The sequence below is a fragment of the Choloepus didactylus genome, assembly GCF_015220235.1.
Source record: "Choloepus didactylus isolate mChoDid1 chromosome 25 unlocalized genomic scaffold, mChoDid1.pri SUPER_25_unloc5, whole genome shotgun sequence".
Classification (NCBI taxonomy): Eukaryota; Metazoa; Chordata; class Mammalia; order Pilosa; family Megalonychidae; genus Choloepus; species Choloepus didactylus.
In genome coordinates, this window is record NW_023637610.1 from 114,734 (window position 1) to 138,652 (window position 23,919).

At 38.0% G+C, this 23,919-nt stretch overlaps 1 protein-coding gene across 1 annotated transcript in view; it reads left to right on the plus strand.

Moving 5' to 3' along the window:
- Window positions 1-471: 471 nt before the first annotated feature.
- Window positions 472-23,919, plus strand: part of LOC119525697 (olfactory receptor 7C1-like) — a 209,431-nt gene continuing 185,983 nt past the window's right edge. Inside the window, exon 1 of the mRNA XM_037824526.1 lies at window positions 472-602. Within this exon, the coding sequence (XP_037680454.1) occupies window positions 487-602 (116 nt within the window). The 5' untranslated portion in view covers window positions 472-486. The remainder of the gene's footprint in view (window positions 603-23,919) is intronic.

Below are 23,919 nucleotides of genomic sequence, written 5' to 3' on the forward strand. Positions count from 1 at the left end.
GATTGTGACACTTTTGAAACTCTAAAATGTCTCTTAGGTGAGCCTGGGTAGAGGGTGATATGAAATCATGTTACAGTTTGCTACCTTTTCCTGGTGCCTTTAAAAACAAGATTAAATGAGGGACTTGTACTTATTCATCTCTCAAGGTTTACAATCTGTATACAAAGGTGTATTGGGCTGTATACCTGTCCTTTACATGAAATAGAAAGAAGGGTGAGTGGGGATGGAGACAAAGTACATTCATGGATCTCTGAGACTCCTCAATTATTTTCTAGAAAGCTCTCAGGGAAGCAGGATTATTAGAAAACAAAATGAATAAATATTTTCAACCATGTCCCACCACTGCTTAATATTCATCAGGCCTGAGGTTGTGCTTCTCACCAATCCTCTCTCTCATATTGCTTCATTTTTTCCTTCGTCTTTAGTTTTCCTATGGCCATTTTGATCTTGACCTGAGTGATGATGACCAGTTTCCTTCTCTATCAGATGGCCCCCAGGGACACATCTCTGGCCATTGGCATGGTCTCACTGATGCTACGCCTCAGCTGGACCTGGGTGGAGCTGGTCATCTCAGAAGACAAGAGAAGTATTCAGTTTCTCTGGTACTTGACAGAGATGGAAAGGAATGATGTCTGTGCAGCCTTTGTGGAAATGATTCCTGTCACTGAGAGGTCATATTATTCAAATCACTGGCAGTATCATGGAGTCATCAGTGAATGTGGTTGTCACTTATGGTGACTCTGACTCATTAATGGGTTTGAACTTCAAGAGATGGGAATATTTAGTGATAGGGAATGTCTGGGTCACAACTTCATGATGGTATTTTATCACCAGTGAGAGAGAAGGTTTTCTTGACTCATTCCATGGTGCGCTCATTTTTTCACACCACCATGGTAAGACCCTGGTTTTGAAACTATCCAGACAGCTAACCCTTCCAAATAACCAGAAGACTTTTACCTCACTAAATTGTGGTTCATCAAGTTTTATTGCTGAATTTCTAAATCTGACTGTAAAGCACTGGAGAAATGTCCACCCAATGCTTCCTTCAACTGATTGCCTTGGGGGCATTTTTACAATGTTATGAAAGAAGGAAGTTATAACATGTATATTGTAGTGCATGCTGTGGCTGAGACCCTCCCTGAAATGCTCCTTCAACAAATAGAAATGCAGTCAGTGGGAAATGGAGATGTGCTGGTTTTTTACCTGTGGCAGGTAATGTCTCTTGCATTTGATAGTATCTGCATCTCAGAAAATATCATACCTGTTACCTTCTTGGGTTTCACACATGTTCAAGCCAAGTAGCTTAGGGTTCTCTCCCCAAAAGGACAAGGTTTTACATACTTGTTTTACTGTCTGGAAGATAAACATAGGTATACCAGGTCATCAAAATGAAGGTGTCAGAGGCAGGGAGGAAATGACTTACAAATCAAGGTCAATGCTTTGTGTTACTAAGGAGCCCAACATAATGCCCACCTATTGATTTCAATAGGAAATATCTAGAGTTCTTCCAAGAAACTCTCAAATGACAACTGGAGGAGAACTGGGTTTTTAAGAGAATATATATGCTGGGCAAATGTAGTGGATACTTTACATAAATTATCTCATTTAACTCTGTATTCACTTCAAGAATTGTTACCCTTGCTTTGCAAGATGATTCTCTTGGAGAATTCTGATAGCAAAGAGTGTGGTTTGGTTTGATTCTTCCATTATGATTTGTCTAAAGTCCAGGCCCTCAGATTGTTTTGATCACCTTGTCTTTGGAGTTTTCTGAAACTGATTGATATTTTATAAGTGCTATGATATTTTAGTCCTTCATAAGTTTTCATTACTTCATTGTATTCTAATAATAAAATTGCATTATGAAGCAGGGATTACAGAGGATAAGGGATGGTCACAATTTGGGTTTTCTTTCCTTAATACTATGGCACACTTACTAACAGAGCAAGACATCTCTTTTAACTGCATGCATTTCTGAAGAACAGACAATTTAAAAATCCTGTTGGTGACCCAGTGACTTTGGATCAGGAAAGGAATTTGGATGCCAGTTGTGACATTCTCAACTTTTGGAATATTCCAGAAGTTTATGGACTTAAAATGAAAACAGGAAATTTTTGCTCAGATGTGCTACCCAATCATCAATTGTCTATATCTGAGGATTTTATAGAGTGGGCCACAGGATTTTGAGGTGGGTAGGACCCAATCACCATGATTTATATTGCATATAAATTGCCAAAATCTTGTAGTAGGTGTTTTCTGCTCCTAACTGTCAACTAAATGCCCACATCTGGGCTTTTAAAAACTCATCTTTCAACTTGAAGAATTTTCTTGCTCACAATCCAATGGAGGGAAAAAACACAGTTACTCAAATATATATTTCCAAGTTATTAAATATTTTGCAGCATACAATAAACATGCCATCCTATCACTTCATTTGATCTAGGTATTTAAAATTTAAATTTAATAGCAGTCCAATACCCTAAATGGCCTACTTGTTAAAGGGTTAAATCACAGCTGTTAACTACAAATATCTGATTTGCTTCAGACTCCCCACTCTTCATGCAATGAGAGATGCATTCCTGGATTCAGGAGACCAAGCATGCCTGTTGCTTTGTCCTGTGCAGGGAATGAGTTTTCCAATGAGACAGTTAAGTGTATACAGAAAGCCCCCCTCTCCTTTTTATCTCCCAATCACACAAGGAATGAGAAAGGATCTTGAGGAAAACTGTGGAATCAAAAATCTTCCCTCATTTAATAACTCAATTTTTAATTAAGAATATTTTCCATTAAAATGGCATATTTTCTCTGCCTTGAACTAGCTTATTTGAGTCATTGCTTTAGATCTTTGCATGTAAAATCATCTCTAGGAAACCCTCTTTTATTTCATCCCAGTAACTTACATTTCATAACTATATTGGAATTTAACACACAATTTTATAAGAACATGCTTTCCATCTTGTTTGAAAGGACACTGAGATTCTATTGAAGGCATTTATCTTAACCATCTTCAGTTTCCCTGTGCCTTACACTGTTTTTGACATAGAACTAATGCTCAGAAAAGTTGTGATTATGAAATGGTTATTTCTATGGTGTACAACATGATGATATAGCATACCATCAATGAGTAGTGTTCGTTTCTGCTCTCCTCTAGTTCATAGCTGAGTAGGGGAAACAAAACATACAGACATTTTATGTTCGTCCTTAAAGGCTGCAGTAAATGTGCTTACAGGGACCTATGGAACAGTATCTACATTGGGAGTAGACGATGATGCATGGAATCAAAGAGACAGTATCATTATTATTATGCAACTTAAATGAAGAGTCAAACAATTTTTGGTAGAATTATTAGAAATGGTGAAAAAGCACAAATCATCACTGCATTCAATATTCAGAGATTCAGGGAACTAAAAACAAAGGTTCAATGTGACAGGATTACAGAAAATATTGAGGATGGGTTTGGAGAAATGGTGTAGAAAAGAGGAAGAAATACAATATTTAATATTTGTTTTCATATTACTACATATCTTGAAGTTACTCATAGTCATAATATTATATTCAGTTGGAATTTTCTAAATATCTTTTTGTGATTAATGTGTTTATTTTCACAAAGTACTTACTATTATTTCAGTTTTTTTTAAATGTGTTGAGATTCATTATATAACATGGTATTTAGTCAGTTTGGGAAAATAATTCATGTACACATTGGGTGTAAGATAAGTTAGAGTATATGTTCCGTGTGCACACTTAAAGAACAAGTATGCATAAACTTCAAATTCCACATGTATAAAGGTTAAGGGATACAGCCCTCAGTTACTGTAGAAAATATAACATGGATTATAAAATGTTTTGAAATTGAATATACTACATATCAAAGTTTATGAAATGGAGATAAAAGTGTCCTTATAGAAAATATATAATCCTAGCTTGAATATATTTATTATTTAGTATTCATATTTAAATTAAAATGATCTGAAGTCCCATAGTCTAGAGCTTTTCCACACAGGAGCCCAGGACCTAGTGGCTCACTATTTCCACAAATAGAGGAACTGCAGCAAGAGTCTGATCTCTACCATGATTCCCAGGTCCAATTGCCCTCAGTCCCACTGCAAGCATCTCCAAATATGCCTGTTTCTCACCCAGTGGACTGCAGCAGCCTGGGAGAGGCAGTGGAGCCTTCCCCTTGGGAAAATATGAGGACTTGGAACAGTCATGATCCAATTGTTTTCTATGGATGGCAATCTTGTTTCAAAATCCTTGAACTATTCAAAGCAGAGCAGAATGCTCATGGTTCCATTATTTCAAAAAAAAAAAAAAAATAGAAGCTTCAATGACTGAGGGAGCTTACCATGGATTTCAGCACCCATTTGCCATGACCAAGGCCAGCAGTTTCAGGTCCAGCTGGACATACCTGCCTGGCCTTTTCCATCTGGGGGAGGAAGGACAGTGAGAAGTAGGTTGTTGAAATATGCCATCTGCTCAAAAGCCTGGGAAAATACAGTCTAGGAAGCTGATTACCTGACCTCTCTAAGACCTTTTGGGATATGTCTGCACCCTGTAGTGAGACTGTGGCCCTGGTTTGGCTGGACATACTGACAAACCAAGTGTCAAAGGAGAACTTCAACTATAACCCAAACAACAACAAAAGCTTAGACAATAAAGAGAAACCAACTTTTAAATTAATCCCCTCAGGATAGTAATATGCTCAGAAACAAGCAAAAAATTACAAGACATGTGAAGAAATAAGAAGACATACCAAGAAATATGATTAAATTAAAAAGTTAAAGGAGACAGTTTTTGGAACAACTAATCATAAATGTACAATCAAATTGCTGAGGAAATTTCAATGAGATGATTACAGAGATAAAGGATATCAAGAATACATTAAGGGAGCATGAAAAAATGTTTGAAAGGATACATAGAAAAATACACAATATTATGGAAATGAAAGTTACCACTGTAATTAAAAATATACTAGATACATACAGCAGTAGATTTGAGGAGGCAAAAGGAAGGTTCATTTAACTAGAGGACAAGGCATACAAATTTGAACACACACAAGAACAAATGGAGGAAAAACTGGAAGAATTTGAGTCAGGTCTCAGGGAAGTTAATGACAAAATGAAACACACAATATATGAATGAAAGGTGTCCTGGGAGGAGAAGAGAATGGTAAAAAGCCAGGAAGGACACTTGAGGAAATAGTGGCTGAAAATTTCCCAACCCTTATAAAAGACATAAATATGTGAATCAAAGAAGACCAATGTACTCCAAATAGGATAAATCTTAGAAGTCACACTCCAGGATACAAACTAATCAGACTATCAAATGACAAAGAGAAGTAGAGAATCCTGAAAGCAGCAAGAGGAAAACAATGCACCCTATACAAGGGAAGCCATATTTGTTTTTGTTGACTACACATCAGGCACCATGGATGCAAGAAGGCAGAGGTGCAATAGATTTCAGATATTAATAGAATCTTCCAGCTAAGAATTCTTTATCCAGCAAAGCTGCCCTTCAGAGTTTAGGGAGAGTTTAAAATATCCACAAGTAAGGAAAAGCTGAATTTTTAACAAGAGACCTTCCCTGTAAGAAATACTATAGAAAGTTCTGCTGGCTGAAAAAATAAGACAGGGGAGATAGACTTTGGGCAGAGTATAGAAATGACTACCATCAGTAAGGGAAACTAAAAGGATAAAAGGATAGATCTGACAAATAAAGCCAAAGGATAAAATGGTCAAAACAAATACAACCTTTACAGTAATAATATTGAATGTTAATGGTTTAAACAATCCAAGCAAAAGATACAGATTTGTAGAGTGCAAAAAATATAACCCATCTATGTTATTTTTACAAGAAGCTTACTTTGTAACCAAAGATACCCAAAGATTCAAGGTGCCCCAAAGTAAATGGGGCACACAGTGGTAAAACTGATTGAAGAAATAGATGTGTCTACATTGATAGTTGGAGACTTCAACAAACCACTCTCTTCCATATAGATAGAGCATCAAGACAGAGGATTCTTACGGAAAACAGAGAACCTAGACAATATGGTAAATGAACTAGACCTAACAGACCTATATAAATCTGTACATCCCAAAACAGCAGTATATAACTTCTTCAGAAGTGCTCAGAAAAAATTTTCCTGGGAAGACATATCCTTGGGCACAAATAAAATTTAATAATAATTACATTTTAAAATAATTAATAAATTTTAAAAGATTGAAATTACATTCAACATTTTTCTGATCATAATAAATGAAGCTGGAGATCAATAACAAGGTGACCAGAAATTTCACAAAGGATGGACGTTAAACAGTGAGTCAAAGAGAAATTTTAAAATTAATCAAAAGATAGTGACAAATGAAAATGAAAATGCAGCATATCAAAACATATGGTATGTGAGAAGGTGGTTCTGAGAGGGAAATTTATAGCCCAAAATACCAGCATAAAAAGGAAGAAAGAGCTAAAACCAAAGACTTAAATGAACAGTTGAGAAATTAGAGAAAGAAAACAAGGTAATCCAAAAGCAAGAAGGTGGAAAGAAATAACAAAGATCAGGGTATAATAAACTAAAGGGAGAACAAATACACAATAAAGTTAATCCATAAAACCAAAAATTGGTTCTTTGAGAAGATCAATAACATTGAAAAACCCTTAATTAGACTAACAAAGACAAAAAAGAAGATGCAAATAAAATCAGAATTAAAAGGGGGACAATACCATGGATGTTAAATAAATAAAATCTGTCATAAAAGGATAGTATGAACAACTGTTTTGCAACAAACTAGACAGCTTACATTAAGAGGGCAATTTCCTAGGAATGCATTAATAACCTACACTGATGTGAGAAGAAATAGATGTCAACAAACCAATCACAAGTAAATAGATTAATTCAGTCACCAAAATATTACAGGAAGGGAGCTAAAATGGCAGCATAGAGAGGAGTGGAAGACTGTTAGTCCCCCCCTAGAATAATCTATAAATGACCAAAAAACTAGTAAATAACATGAAATAACTGTACTCATCCTCCACCAACTGAATTGGGAGGAATGCCTGAGATCGCAGCATAAAATCTGTAAGTAAAACTGCATATGCAAGCTGAGAGCTGAGAGCCCCTCCCTCACAGAAGCCTCATGGTGCTAGAGAGCAGCACTCTCTCAACCCAGCTCCAACTGGGGTTTTAATGTTAACTGCTCAATACAGACAGTGAATCCTCAACAAGCAGACAGAGGCTTTGGGTAACAACTGACCTTGGGAGATTCGGGGGCATATCTGTCTCAGGACAGGGAGCCCAGAGGATTGGTTGCTATCTCTGGCTGATGGGTGAACCTGGGAGATTTTCTGTCCCTTTCTCTCTCTGTGGAGAAAACCTCAGCCATTTTCAGCCCACAGTGCTTTGCAGGAAAGACACCCTCAGCCATTTTAAAATCAAAACATTTTGATCAGCAGAGTCAGAAAAACAAATAACTTATTGATATGCAGTGACCTCTCTGGAGGGGGCATAGCTTCCCAAGAGGAAAGGGAGGGGCCCAGTTCTACTGCCTGCCTTTCTGTAACCAGACCCCAAAGCCTGGGGGAGGAGAACCACTGGCCACGCTCTCTTACACCAGCCAGTGACAGGTTGACTGGTGCACCTGCCAGGCAGAAAAGCGCAGGTGTATCAATCTTCTAGGAAAAACCATCAGGGAAACCAGATACTTAATATTTCCTTCTTCTGTGACCTGAGCCTGTTCTCATCTGGGAAAACCTGATTGGGGTGGCCTGGGAGGTCAGATGCCTAGACAACAGAAAACTACAACCTACATGAAGAAAAATGAAACTATGGCCCAGTCAAAGGAACAAATGTACACTTCAACTGAGATACAGGAATTTAAACAACTAATGCTAAATCAATTCAAAAAGTTTAGAGAATATTTCACAAAAGAGATAGAGGCTGTAAAGAAACCACTGGGCATACATAAGGCAGAAATTGAAAGTTCAAAAAAACAACTAGTAGAATCTATGGAAATGAAAGGCACAACACAAGAGATGAAAGACACAATGGAAACATAAAACAGCAGATCTCAAGAGGCAGAAGAAAACACTCAGGAACTGGAGAACAAAACACCTGAAAGCCTACATGCTAAGAAGCAGATGGAGAAAAGAATGAAAAAATATGAGCAACATCTCTGGGAACTTAAGGATGAAACAAAGTACAAGAATGTACATATCATTGGTGACCCCGAAGAGGAAGAGAAGGGAAAAGGGGCAGAGGCAATAACAGAGGGAATAATCAATGAAAATTTCCCATCTCTTATGAAAGACATAAAATTACAGGTCCAAGAAGTGCAACGTACTCCAAACAGAATAGATCTGAATAGACCTATGCCAAGACACTTAATAATCAGATTATCAAATGTCAAAGATGAAGAGAGAATCCTGAAAGCAGCAAATGAAAAGCAATCCATTACATACAAAGGAAGCTTAATAGGACTATGTGTGGATCTCTCAGCAGAAACCATGAAGGCAAGAAGGAAGTGGTGTGATATATTTAGGATACTAAAACAGAAATACTGCCAACCAAGAATGCTATATCCAGCAAAGCTGTCCTTCAAATATGAGGGAGAGCTCAAAATATTTTCCAACAAACAGACAATGAGAGACTTTGTGAACAAGACACCTGCCCTACAGGAAATACTAAAGGGAGCACTACAGGGTGATAGAAGACAGGAGTGTGTGGTTTGGAACACAATTTTGGGAGATGGTAGCACAGCAGTGTAAGTACACTGAACAAAGTTAACTATGAATATGGTTGAGAGAGGAAGGTTGGGAGCATGTGAGACACCAGAAAAAAGGAGGAAACATAAAGAATGGGACCTTGTAACTTGGTGAAATCTAGAGTGTTCAACAATTGTGATAAAATGTACAAATATGTTCTTTTATGAGGGAGAACAAGCAAATGTTAACCTTGCCATGTGTTAAAAATGGGAAGGCATTGGTGGTGGGATGCAATCACTGTAAACTAGAGACTGTAACTAACAGAATCATTGTATTATGCTTCCTTTAATGTAACAAATGCAATATACCAAGGTAAATGCAGATAAGAGGGGGGGATAGGGGAGGCATGTTAGACAGTTGACATTGGTGGTGTTGTCTGACTCTTTACTTTGATTTAAAGTTTTTCCTTTTGCTACTTCCTAGCTGTCATTTTTTTCCTCTTTCTTTTGCCTCTCTACCTTCTTTGACTCTCCTTCCTACCTTGTGGAAGAAATGTAGATGCCCTTATATAGATAGTAGTGAAGGTAGTGAACAGATAAATATGTAACCATACAGAGAACCATTGATTGTTTACTTAGGATGAAATGTATGGTGTGTGAACAAAGCCATCTTAAAAAAATGGGTTGATGACAAAACATCAAGGGCAATATACTGAGTGAAGTAAGCCAGACACATAGGGACAAATACTGCAGGGTCTCACTGATAAGAGCTAATTATAATATGTAAACTCATAGACATGAAATATAAGGCACAAGGATATAGGATGAGGCTTAAGAATGGGGAGCAGTTGCTTAGTATGAGCAGAATGTTCAACTAGGATGAACTTAAATGTTTGGGAATGAACAGGGGTATCAGTAGCAAGATGTGAGAATAACTAACAGTGCCCAATCATGTATGAATGAGGTGGAAAGGGGAAGCTCAGAGTCATATATGTCACCAGAAGGAAAGTTGGAAGTCAAAAGATGGGAATGTATAAAACTGACTCCTATGGTAGGATATGTCCATGATTAACTGTACAAATATTAGAAAACTCTTCCACAAACCATAACAAATGTATGACAATACAACTAGAAGTTAATAATAGAGGGGCATATAGGGAAGAAATATATACCTATTGCAAACTATATACTACAGTTAGTAGTATTTCAACATTCTTTCATAAACAATAACAAATGTACTATACCAACAATACAAGTCAACAATTGAGGGGGGTTCGTTAGGGATATGGGAGGATTTGAGTTTTCTTTTTTTTTTTTTCTTTTTTCATCTTTCACTTTATTTCTTGTATATAATAATGAAAAGTTTCTAAAAATTGAACAAAAATTAAGTGTGGTGATGGATGCACAGCTGTATGAGGGTACCAGGGGCAACTGATTGTACACTTTGGATCTTTGGATAATTGTATGGTATCTGAACAATCCCAATAAAAATTAAAAAGAAAAAAAAAAAACAAAGGCAGGGGGCAGGTGATCCTCAGGGCTGCAGAATCATCCTTATATACCTACTCCAAAGTGCACAGGCCACAACACCTCCACCATCCCTTGCACACTTGGGGAGCCTCTTATATTTTCAGACCACAGGGCAGCCATTGGGCTAGAGGCCTGTTGCTTAGCAATCTGTTGCTCATTGTGACACAGGTGAGGGACAGCATCATTTGTGCATGGGCATTCCAAGCACCTTCTAGAATTCTAAGCCACTTTGAAATCTGTGCTGACTCTGTCTCCTCCTCTGGTTCAAGCCCCAGTGAGAATTATTCCCTGAATTTGGTTACTTGGGATTTCCTGCTGTATATTGGGCACACCTGGGTACAGGGACTCCTATTTGGAGTAATGGGAAAAATTCAGTAACCCATAGTGTGGTTTGTAGCTGATTCTGCACACAAGGGACAGCAGAAAAGCCTCTATTTGAAAGTCAATATGAGGGTTGTGAAGTAGTGTAACTGCAACTAGATTACAATGGAGGGAAAAAGGAAACATAGATCTGTGCAGCAATAAAAAGTACCCCAAGGAAAATTAAAAAAATATACAACAGGAAGCTATATTTAGAAAATCCTGAAAAATCTACAACAAAGATTCTAGATGTACAAAATGAGTTCAGCAAAGTGAGTGGATACAAGATCAAGATACAAAAATCAGTGGAATTTCTACACACTAGTAATGAGGTATCTGAGAAGGTAATTGTGCTGGTTTGAAATGCCATGTACCTCATATAAGGTCATGTTTTATTAATACTTCCATGTGAGGGTGGACTTATTGTTGGATTTGACTTTTGAATAAGTTGTTCCCATGGAGATGTGACTCAGCTGAGTCTTAATCCCCTTGCTGGAGTCCTCTGTGAGAGGATAAAAGACAGAAGATACTGAGAGAGCACAGAGAAGCTTAGAGAGAATGAAAACATCCCAGGAGAATCAAGAAGGACAAAAAAATGACCAACAGATACTGAGAGATCCATGTTGGAACTAGAACCAGGAAAGAAGGACCAGGTGCATCAGCATGTACCTTCTCTTGTGACAGAGGAGACCAACATGCCATTGACCTTTCTTCAGAGAAGCTACCTCACACATGATGCCCTAATTCAGACATTTTTATGGTCTTAGACTTTTAAATTTGTAAGTGAAGAAAACTCCATTGAAAACCAACCCAATTATGGTATATTGCATTCAGGCAGCTTTAACAAACTGAAACAGATTTGGGTACCAACAAGTTGGGTGCTGTGAATTGCAAATACCAAAAATGCTAGAATAGCTTTGTAAATGGAAAAGGGGAAGATTCTGGGAATATTCTGAGATACTTGATAAGAACAGTATAGCTTGCTTTGAAGAGACAGTTGGGAGATACATGTATAGTACACATACTTCCAATGAGGCCTTTGACAGAAATGAATGTGTAATTGCAAACTGGAAAAAGGAAATCCTTACTTTAAAGTGGCAAATAATTTGCCAAAATTGAGTTCTAGTGTGTGATGGAAGGGAGAATTTGAAAGTGATGTGTGGGATACCTAGCTGAAGAGATTTCTAATCTAAATATGGAAAATGCAGCCTAGCTTCTACTTGCAGCTTATAGTCAAATCTGAGAGGAAAGGGATAAATTCAGAGCTGAACTCTTGGGTACAAATAAACCAGAAATTGATGTGTTTGAAAAATTCAGAGTTTCTGGAAAGTGGTTCTCCAGAAGACAGTTCCCAATGTGAGGATTTAACCAAACCTAGTATGAGTCAGTAATTTCAGGACAAGTCAGTCTTATAGATAGAACTACCCAGAAAGTATTTTTGGAAAATCTTATTGTCTGATGGCTCAGGTCACTGTATGCTGCATGTCAAACCAACAAGTTTCTATGTGAGATCTGTATAAATAGAACCATTGCCACCCTGGACTAAAAAGGACAAAGAAGGGATAGAGTGAAAGAAAAATGACTTCAAAGTCAGAATCATGGAAGCTGAGGTATGGAGCTTAGAAACTTCTGGCCAGAAGAGTGGACTGACCCATGCACATGAAAATGGTGAGTTTGCCCTGAAGTTTGCAGAGTGGGCTTTCTGTTCCAGTGTTCAGGAAGGGTGGTACCATCCCAGGGCCCTCAGATGCTTGGGGAGCTGAGAAGAGCTTGAATGCCCCACTGTTTAGGAAGAATTTTTCTGTTCCAGGCCTTGGAGAGGGTGACGCACATTCCCTGGGGATTATGGAGAGCCTAGCCATCACCCCATTGTTCTAAGTGGTTTGAGAGTGAGCCCCAGAGATGGCAGAGTCTGAATGCTGCCATGAAGCTTGAAGAGGGTTGAGCCAAGAATACACTGTATTCTCCAATGCTAAGAAATGTTGAAACCTACACCCTTGTTTGGAAACAGCAGGTCTGCTGTGTAAGCCCTTGAAGAGGGTAGGACTGCTGCTCTCTCAAGCCCCAATGATAAAACATCTTTCTTTAGATGGCTGTCACATTTTGAATCCTACTGGAGTTTACCCTGCAGGTTTTCTGATCTGTTTGGGAACTTTAACCCCTGTTTTTCATCCATTTTCCCCCTATGGAAGTAGGAATGTTTACCATATGACTGTACCTCCTTTGTGTACAGGAAGCAGATAACTTATTCTAAGTTTCACAGGGTCACAGCCAGAGAGGAATTTTGTCTTAGGAAAAGCACACATGTAAGTTACTTTGATAAGACTTTGTACTTTATTTTTAGTGAAATGATTTAAGGCTTTTGTGTCATTGTGAAGGAATTAATGCATTTTGCATATGGAAATAACATGTATTTTTCTGTTTCAGGAGGTGGAGTGTGCTGTTTTGAAGCTACTTTGTACACCATAATTTGCATGTCCTCTCAATACATCCCTGTGGGGAAAGACCTATTGTTAGGTGGACATTTTGATTAGGTTGTTATCATGGGATATAAGCCAGCCCATTCAACGTGGGCCTTAATACCCTTATTGAAGTCCTCTATGACTGAATAAAAGACACAAGAAACAGAGAGCTCAGAGAAGCTAAGGGAATGAAAACACCCCAGGAGAAGCAAGAAGGACTAGTATAAACTGAGGGAACTGTATTGGTAAAAGACCCAGAAAAGAAGGACCAGCAGACATCACAATGTGCCTTCCTTTGTGACAGAGAGACCCTGGATGACACCAGCTTTTCTTTAGAGAAAGTATCTCCTTCTTTTTGCCTTAATTTGGACATTTTCATGGCCTTAGAACTGTAAATTTGTAACCTAAAATAACCCCTTGGAAAATGCAATGCATTTACAGTATATTGCATTCTGGCAGATTTAGCAAACCAAAACACCATCAAGAAAAAAATTCCATTCACAACAGCAACTAAAAGAATCAAATATATAGGAATAAACTTAAGCATGGATGTAAAGAAACTATATTCAGAAAACTACAAAACATTGTTGAAAGAAATCAAAGATCTAAATAACTAGAGATGTATTCTTTGTTTCTGGATTGTAGGACTAAAAGTCATTAAGGTATGATTTCAATGCAGATTGATCAACACATTCCATGAAATAACAAAATTCTAATAGTCTGTTTGCAGAAATGAGAAAAGCCTGTTTTAAAGTTTATTTGGAGTGGTAAGGGGTCTCGAATATCCATAAATATTGTAAAAAAGAACAATGTAGGAGGACATACACTTCTTGACTTTAAGTCTCATATAAAGGCACAGTGGCCAAAACAGCATGGCACTGACATAAAGATAGACATATTGACTAAAGGAATTGAATTGAGAGTTTAGAAGTAGACAGACATATCTTTGGCCAATTGATTTTTCTCAAGATTCCCAAAACCATTCATGTGAGAAAGTACAGTTTCCTCAATAAATTGTGTACAGAGAACATAATATCACTTCCCTAACATTGAAATGAACCCGTATGTTACACCCTATGCTAAAATTAATTCAGAATGAACCAAAGACCTAAATATAAGCATCAGTAACATAAAACTCTTAGGCCAAAATATAGGGAAACTTCCTCAAGACTTTGTGATAGGTTGTACCTTCTTAGACCTTACACCCAAGGCACAAGCAATGAAAGAAAAATAGTAAATGGGACCTACTAAAAATTGAATACTTCACTACATCATAGGATTTTGTCAAAAGAGTGAAAAGGAAGCTGACATAGTGGGAGGAAATATTTGGGAATCACATGTCTGAAAAGGGATTGATATCCAATGTCTGTAAAGAAAACCTACAACTCAACAATAAAAAGACAAATAACCCAATTAAAAATGGGCAAAATACATGCATAGACATTTTCTCAAAAAAGATATACAGACAGCTAAAAATCACTTTAAAGATGTTCATTTTCACTAGCATTAGGTAAATGCAAATCAACACCACAATGAGACATCATTTCACACAACTAATATGAGTGTTATTAAACAGAAAGGAAACTATAAGTGTTAGAAAGCATGTGCAGAAATAGGTCCCCATACAAGGGTTGAACAATAGGGAGGGATAAGGGGTGTGGGATTTTTTGGGTTTCTTTTTCATTTTTATTCTTATTTTTGGAGTAATGCAAACATTATTAAATTGATACTGGCAATGGATGCACAAATATGTGATGAGTCTGTTAGACATTGTATACTTCGGATAGATTGTATGGGGGTGTGAACATATCTCAACATAATTGCATTACAAAGTAATATAAGTGACTCAGGATCAATACATTTGAAAATTTAAATGAAATTTAAAACATTTCTGGGCTGATAGATCAAGAATGAGAAAAAAATTCTCATTATTACCACTTCCACTGGACATTACAGTATAGGCACTGCCCAATATGATGTTGGTAGGGAAGAAAAAGAAAAGAATAATTATCAGAAAGAATTAAATATAACTGATTTTATTGGCATGTGATATTATTGTGTAAGAATAAAATCTGGAAGATTTCATAAACTGAGGTTAATGGTATGAGTAAAAGTTTAATATACAAACTTCTAAATTTATATATGCCAGTCATAAGGCATACTAAATTAATATTTTAAAACATGAAATTTACAAAATCTTGAAAGTGTGAATTGCCTATAAATAAAACTAAGGAAAGTTTGGAAAGATTTCTCATAAAGTTATAGAGGAGGGTTGAGAAAAAAATCAAGAATACTGAAGTAATTGTTTGGATAAAACATATCCCTTGATGAAAAGATGTAATATCCTAAAGATGTGAGTAGCTTCCAAATTGATCTCAATGCAATTGCTATCAAAGTTACATTTTATGGCAATTAAAACTTATTATAAAATTCTTAAGAAAATGGAAAAAAGAAAAGCACAACTAAGACAAACTGGAAGACAAAAAATGGAATTAGAATACTAATTCTACTGGTTTCAAGCTTTTTAAAGTCACAGTAGTGTGGATACAGCAAAAGGAAAAAAAAAGAAAAGAAAAGGCACCAGATGGCAAATACAGAAATAAATTGGTCACATATGGAACTCATCAGTATCAGCCATATTGTAGTTCTATCTGTAAAATCTTAAAATAAACACAATTGGAAAATATTTTCAACTTTGAAGGCAAAAATTTCTTAAACAGGGCAGATGGAAAAAGAAAGTGGAAGAAGGGAAAAGGAAATTTGATCTTTTCTTATTGACTGAGACACAATTTAGGATTTAAAGTCATTCCATGTCCATATTTCTTGAATTAAGATTGGCTTCTACTTCTATATAATTTTAAGCAGATGATTAATTTTTTCCAATGATTCATATGCTTAAATTCTAAACTATTATTGAGTATTTCTAAACAGCACTACTCCAATGAATCAGAAGTATGAGCCCTACATAGTGATTCTCTTTTCCCATCATCAGAGCTGAAGAGTATTTTGCTTTATATACCTGCTTTAATCAAAAATGAGCAAATGGAAGCACAACCATTGATTGTTACCCTTCTGACTTGGTTACTTAATCTGTGAGTTGGTTGAATAATGTGAAGATACTTTGAGACCCTTACATCCAGCATTTTCCTTCCTATATAAAAATATAAAGATATTTTCCTCCTATACAAAAATATAAAAAATCCTGTGGGTAGAAATATATTGTTTGTTTGCTTTTAATGATTAGGTTCATTCAGAAGGATGTATTGTACACTATCCAAAATGTGCAAGAATAATAGATATTTTATAATGAATGTGTTTGGGTAAATTCCTTGAATAACACAATGATAAAAATGTGCATCAAAATTCAACAATAAGACTTCTAAATAGGCAAAGAATACATGTAGTAGCCTCCTCTTACTTCAAGCATTTGCATCTTTTGAGGGGGAATTGTGAAAATCAAAAGCAAATCTCTATTTTTACTGTATGTAATGAATTAAATTGTTTACCCAAGTTTTGCATAAGTTTTTGTTCTTGGTCTACATTCTGGTAGATGTAAACCTATTTTAAATGAAATCTATTCAATATGTAACTTCAGGTAAGCCATGGCCCATCTGAATCAAGTTGGGCTTCAACCTGAATCACCAGGATCCTATGTAAGTAAAGTAACAATCAGATGGAAATAACAGCCATGGGGAGCAAACAGATGCTGGAAGTCAATGTAACCCAGAGGAGAAAGGAGAAGGCATTTCCCTGTGAATTACCATTTAGTGGAAAAATCATGGAAATCCAAAGCTTCCAACCAGCAAGAAAACTGACCCAGGTAGAGGCAAGCCTTCTAGAATTCTGAGTCAATAAATTACTCAGTGTAATCAATCTATCATAAGGTATTTACTTTTGCAGCTAGAAAAATAAAATGCTGTAGAAGCCCAGCTATATTTGGTTTTCTTAAGCCATTCTCTACACTAAGCTTTGGCAGCAACTCTCAGCATGATGCCTTCTACTCACTACAGCACCAGCATTCGAAAACTCAGTGCATAGCCTCACCCCTTTAATCCATCTGTACATATCTGCCATTAGGTCTCTTGTTCTCTAGAAAATTTACTCTCCAACTTTTATCTATCTGCTTGTAAATGACTGTCCTAGTTTGCTAATGCTGCAGAATGCAAAACACCAGAGATGGATAGGCTTTTATAAAACGGGGGTTTATTTCACTACACAGTTACAGTCTTAAGGCCACAAAGCATCCAAGGTAACACCTCAGCAATCGGGTACTTTCACCGGAGGATGGCCAATGGAGTCCGGAAAACCTCTGCTAGCTAGGAAGGCAGCTGGCATCTGCTCCAAAGCTCCAGCCTCAAAACGGCTTTCTCCCAGGACGTTCCTTTCTAGCAAGCTTGCTTCTCTTCAAAACATCACTCCCAGCTGCACTCTCTTTCCTCTTTGAGTCAGCTCATTTATATAGCTCCACTGATCAAGGCCCACCCCGAATGGGTGGGGCCACGCCTCCATGGGAACATCTCATCAAAATTATTGCCCACAGCTGGGTGGGGCACATTCCAAGCAAATCCAACCATTACCAAAACGCCTGCCCCACACAAGACTACAAAGATAATGGCATTTGGGGGACACAATACACTCAAACTGGCACAATGACATACTGTTGTCCATAGCAATTCTAATTTGGTATGCATTTTTAAATTTTCTTCTAATCAGTAATTTACAAACCAATCTCAGAGTTCCTCACTAGGAAGATCTACTAACAACTACTCTTCCAATTTGCTAAACCTGCCAAAATGCTATATACCAGAAATTGATTGGCTTTTTCAATGGACATTTATTAGGTTACAAATTTATCATTCTAAGGCTATGGAAATGTCCAAATTAAGACATCAAGAGGCAGATACCTTCTCTGAGGAAAGGCTGATTGCATCTTTTGTTCCTCTGTCACATGGGAAAACACATGGCTGGCTCTGTTGAACATTCTCTCCCATGTTTGCCTTTTGGTTTCATTGGTTTTCCCAAAGTGTCTCTGGGCTTCTTTCTCAGCTTTGGTGGGTTCTTTCTTGTTTCTATCAGGGGAAAACTCTGGATTGCATATTGTAGTTTCTCTAGGGAAACTCTGGGCTTCATCTGTTAGCTTAACATCTCCAAATGTCTTTCTGTCAAAATATCCAAGGATCTGGGTCTGTGTCAGCTCTGAGCTCATTCTCTCTCTGTCACTAAGCTCCATGCAAGGCTTCAGTAAACTATAATTAAGACTCACCTTGAATTGGTGGGGCCACTTCTCCATGGAAATAATCTAATAAAAAGGCCCACTCACAGTTTTTGGGGTCACATATTCATGGAATCAAGCTAATCAAAAGATCCCATCCACAATATGTCTGCCTCCAAAAAGTAGATTACAAGAACATAGTATTTTATGGGGTACATAACAGATTCAAACTAGCACAGCTACTAAAAATAAGTAAAAAACAGTTTTTAGAAAGACTTCAAGATTTGTGAACATGAGGGTTGAAGAAAACACATTCTCAGTAAAAGGGAACCTGTTCAGTTAAGCATACTGAGGAAGCAGCCCTCACTCCTCTGTCTGGAGAGATTACTCTTGTTTTATGAGATAAAAATGCAACAGAATGTCCTGAGGTAAATGGCCTGAGGGATATATCTAATTCTTTTCATGGCCCACCCACACCACCAGTCTTTACTTCAAGACCTATAACTAGACTCAAGTCCCAACAGGCCCTAAAGGGTGAAGTATGAAGTGTGACCCATGAGGAAGAATGCTATACTCCAAAAGAAGTGTATGAGTTTTCCAACTTATACAGACAGAAACTAGGGGAATATTTGTGGAAATGGATATTAAGGGTGTGGGATAATGGTGGAAGGAATATAAGGTTGGATCAGGCTGAATTTACTGATATGGGGCCACTAAGCAGAGATTCTGCATTCAAATGTAGCTCAAGGAGTTAGAAAGGGCATTAACAGTTTGTTTTGGTGGTTGGCTGAAACATGGATCAAAAGGTGGCTGGCACTACAAGAGGTTGAAATGCCAGAACTGCCCTGGTATAATGAGGAGATTTGAAAGCTTAGAGAGATTGGAATGTTAAAGTGGATTTATCATCAAAGACCTGCTCACACACCCCTGGTATGTCCAGAGGACACAACTTTTACCAGGACTGTGAGGAATAAATTTGTGAGACTAGCTCCATCATCTCTGAAAAGCTCTGTAGTCACCCTTCTCTGTAGGTCAGGTGTTACTGTAGGAACTGCTGTCACTGAGCTGGAATCCTTAAACACAATAGGGATTATCAGATCTGGAGTTGGCAGAAGCCAAGTGGCTACAGTTAATCACCACAGACAAGGTGGGCATGACTCCCATAATGGAAAACAGGCTCAAAGCAGCAATCCAAGTAATATGACTCACTGAGATTTATGGTATTGGCTAGTAGATCATGGAGTACCAAGTAGAAAAATAGATGGCCAATTGACTAAATTCTTGTTTGAACTATATAAGCAGAAGAATTCTAGGTCAAGTGAACAAAAGTCTCCCTTGAATTCCAAAAACACAAAGTCATGGCCCCTTAACCAATTCCCAGACTTGAGGCAGTTCACAGATCCAGAGTTCCTTGAATGAGGGGAAGGCTGGATACCCTTGGGAAGGACCCTGTTACACTGCCAAAAATTTATACTGTTAATCTTTCTTCCAGCCTTCACCAGGGGGACCTATGGCATTTTACCAGGGTAATTGTGCATTGGGGAAAAGGAAATGATCAGATATTTGGGGGATTATTAGACACTGGTTCAGAAGTGACATTAATTCCAGGAGACTCAAAACATCACTCTGTTCCACCAGTCAGAGTTGGGGCTTATGCAGGTCAGGTGATTGATGAAGTTTTAGCTCAGGTCCATCATCCAGTGGGTCCAGTGGGTTCCTATACCCATTCTATGTTTATTTCCCCAGTGCCAGAATGCATAATTGGGATAGACATACTCAGCAACTGGCAGAATCCTCACATTGGTTCCCTGACTCCTGGAGTGAGGACTATTATGGAGGGAAAGGCCAAGTGGAAGCCACTAGAACTGCCCCTGCCTAGCAAAATAGTAAACCAGAAGCAATACCAGATTCCTGGAGGGATTGCAGAGATTAATGCTACTCTTAAGGACTTGAAGGATGCAGGGGTGGTGATTCCCACCACATCCCCATTCAAGTCTCCTATTTGGCCTGTGCAGAAAACAGATGGGTCTTGGAGGATTACAGAGGATTATTGCAAGCTTAACCAGGTGGTGACTCCAATTGCAGCTGCTGTTCCAGATGTGGTATCATTGCTTGAGCAAATCAACACATCCCCTGGTATCTGTTATGCAGGCATTGATTTGGCAGATGCTTTTTTCTTGATTGCTGTTAGTAAGGAACACCAGGAACAGTTTGCATTCAGCTGGCAAAGCCAGTAGTTTACATTCACTGTGCTACCTCAAGGGTATATCAACTCTTCAGCCCTATGCATTAATATTGTCTGCAGGGATCTTGATCATTTCTCCCTCCCACGAGACATCACACTGGTACATTATATTGATGATATCATGTTGATTGGACCTAACAAGCAAGAAGTAGCAACTACTGTAGATTTTTTGGTAAGGTATTTGCATGGCAGAGGATGGGAGATAAATCCAACAAAAATACAGGGGTCTTCCAGCTCAGTAAAATTTCTAGGTGTCCAGTGGTGTGGGGCCTGTTGAGACATCCCTTCTAAGGTGAAGGATAAGCTGTTGCATCTGGCCCTTCCAATGACCAAAAAAGAGGCACAACGCTTAGTTGGCCTCTTTGGATTTTGGAGACAACATAATCCTAATTTGGGTGTGCTCATTTTGAGTGAAATAAGCCAGCAACCAAGAGACAAAGATTTTATGATCTTACCTCTATGAACTACCTAGAATAAGCAAACTCAAAGAGGCAGAAAGCAGACTTTAGGTCTCCAGGGTCTAAGGCCCAGTAGCAGGCCTTAGACCTTATTATGCACTCTTCCACTAGGACCTCTTTTGGAAAAAGGTTGTCTGCTTTCCAATCAATGTGACCCATTTACTGAGTGACCAGGAAAGCTTCTAGTTTTGTGTGGGGACCAGAACAAGATGAGGCTCTGTGACAGGTGCAGGCTGCTGTGCAAGCTGCTCTGCTGTTTGGACCATATGATCCCACTGACCCAATGGTGCTTGAAGTGTTACTGGCAAATAGAGATGCTGTTTGGAGACTTTGGCAGGCTCCTATAGGAGAGTCACAATGCAGGCCCTTAGGATTTTGGAGTAAAGCTTTACCATCCTCTGCAGATGACTATTCTCCATTTGAGAAACAGCTGTTGGCCTTCTACTGGGCCTTAGACCCTGGAGACCTAAAGTCTGCTTTCTGCCTCTTTGAATTTGCTTATTCTAGGTAGTTCATAGAGGCAAGATCATATAATCTTTGTCTCTTGGTTGCTGGCTTGTTTCACTTAAAATAATATATTCAAATTTTATCTTTGTTGTAGCATGAGTCAGAACTTCATTCCTTCAAATGCCTGAATAATTTCCCATTGTATGAATAGACCATAATTTTTTTGTCTATTCACCTGTTGATGGACACTTAAGTTGTTTCTTTCTTTTGAAAATTGTGAATAATGCTGCTATGTATATTGGTGTACAAATATCTTTATGAGGCCCTGCTTTCAATTCTTTTAGATGTATACCAATTCTTTTAGATTGACATTGCTGGGTCATATGATAATTATATGTTAAACTTTCTTATCATTTGATTATTAAGTTGTACAAGGGCCCAGGCCATTCCTGGTCATGGTGGGGAAGATATCTGAGTGTTATAGGCACCTTTCCACCTGGTCACTTATTTTCTGAAATGGGACCCCAAAACAAGTTTTGGCATCACTGAGGGAAATGGGAGAAGGAAGAGTTAAAGCTACAACACAGAAACTTGTCAAAGGGTCTCCTCTTCAATCCAAGTATGAAAAAGTTAATTGAGTTACTATGACATGATCCAGCCCATATCAAATGGGTCATGTCCTGGCTCTGCACAGTTCTGCCTGCTTGGCTGGGAGGACTGGGGGTTGGAAAGCAGACACCCTTTTTCCAAAAGAGGTCCTAGTGGAAGAGTGCATCATAAGTTCAAGACTATTGAGGATAGGAGGAGATCACACCTGGATTAAAGGGACTCCTGTCTAGAGATTCCAAAACCCAGGAGATTTTGTATTTGTGTAGAGGTGTCAGTAGCAGTAGACACAATCAAAATTCCAAGAGCCCACTTTGCATAATTTGAAAAAAAGGATCAAATTTATTGGGAAGTGTAAGGGGCCCTGAATAGATGGAAAGATCTTATTAAAGTTAATTTTGTATGTGAATGTAGTCGAAGGGGAATGTGTTGCATCATGTGTATTATGAGAATAAAAGTTAGAAGTTAAAACATGTGACTGGATAACAGTGAACCCTGTTGTAGATGATGAACTGGGGTTAACAGTACAAGTGTAAAAATGTTCTTTTCTGAATTGTAATAAATATACAATATTAATACAAGGTGTTAATATTAAGGTGTTATATGAAAACTGTTAGCATGATTCAGTTTCTTGTGGGTTATTGGCCAAAGGATTTCCTGAATACTTCACCACATGGATCATTGGTTGGGTAAATCACAACATGGCAGTTGGCTTTCATCTGAGCATACAATCAGGATGCCAAAATGCCCAAATATGGAATTTGAATTATTTTAGAACTGTACTTACAAAAGTCACATGCCATTTCATTTGCCACACTGTAATCATTGGAGGTGAGCCACTGTGTCCTGCACACACTCAATGGGATGGATATAGGAAAGGACATGAACACCAGGAGGCAGGGGATAGGGGGTTATCATAGATGCTTCCACAACATAGGCCTCATCAGATATCAGGACATTAGGCTCTGTATTAGTTAGGGTTCTCTAGGGAAACAGAATCAATGAGCAATATCTGTGAACATAAGACTTATAAAAGTGTCTCACGTAACTGTGGGTATGCACAAGTCCAAATTCCATAGGGCAAGATGCAAACTAGCAACTCCAATGAAGATGTTTGATGATCTCCTCAGGAAATGAACTGGCAACTTTGACAAACTCCTCAGGAAATGCTTTGCTGGGCAGCCAAAGAAGAAGCGAAGGTCCTCTATCTGTCTCACTTAAAAGTCTTCAACTGGTTGATTGGATTAAATCCAGCAAACTGCGTTCCCTCATAGTGGAAGACACGCCCTTCATTGACTTCATCAGTCACAGCTGCAGCCAATTGACTGATGATTTAATAAACCAGCCTGTTGATTTATTAACCAGTCACAAACATCCTCAAAAGCAATGGTTAGGTCAGTGCTTTCTTGACCAGAGGGCTGGGTACCATCACCTGGCCAAGTTGACACATGAAACTAACCATCACAGTACAACCCTTGTCAACTTGGCAGTTATACACATCACCCAAAGCCATACTTTATCTCTAAGAAGAGAACAATAACAGACATATATTTCACCTAACAATACTCCACTGTGCAGTGTACAACTGGAAATGCACTAAATCTCTCCAGAATAGAGTGCAAGTCCTTGGGTAACATTAACTCTTAAAATTTATTTCCTTTAGCTTGAATACAGCAAAATGAATACAGCTTATGCCATATGATAAGGGGATGAGACAGAGAAGAAAGAAAAGATATTTGCTTTACAAATACAAACATGATCATAACAAAACAAGGAGGAAATATTCATGCCATCATAATCCTTATTTCTGTAACTGGTCATATGTCCATACTTCATATTTATCACTACCTTCTTCCACTACCCATTCCATGTTCCCTTTACCCTCAGCAACCACTTCAGCTGGCCA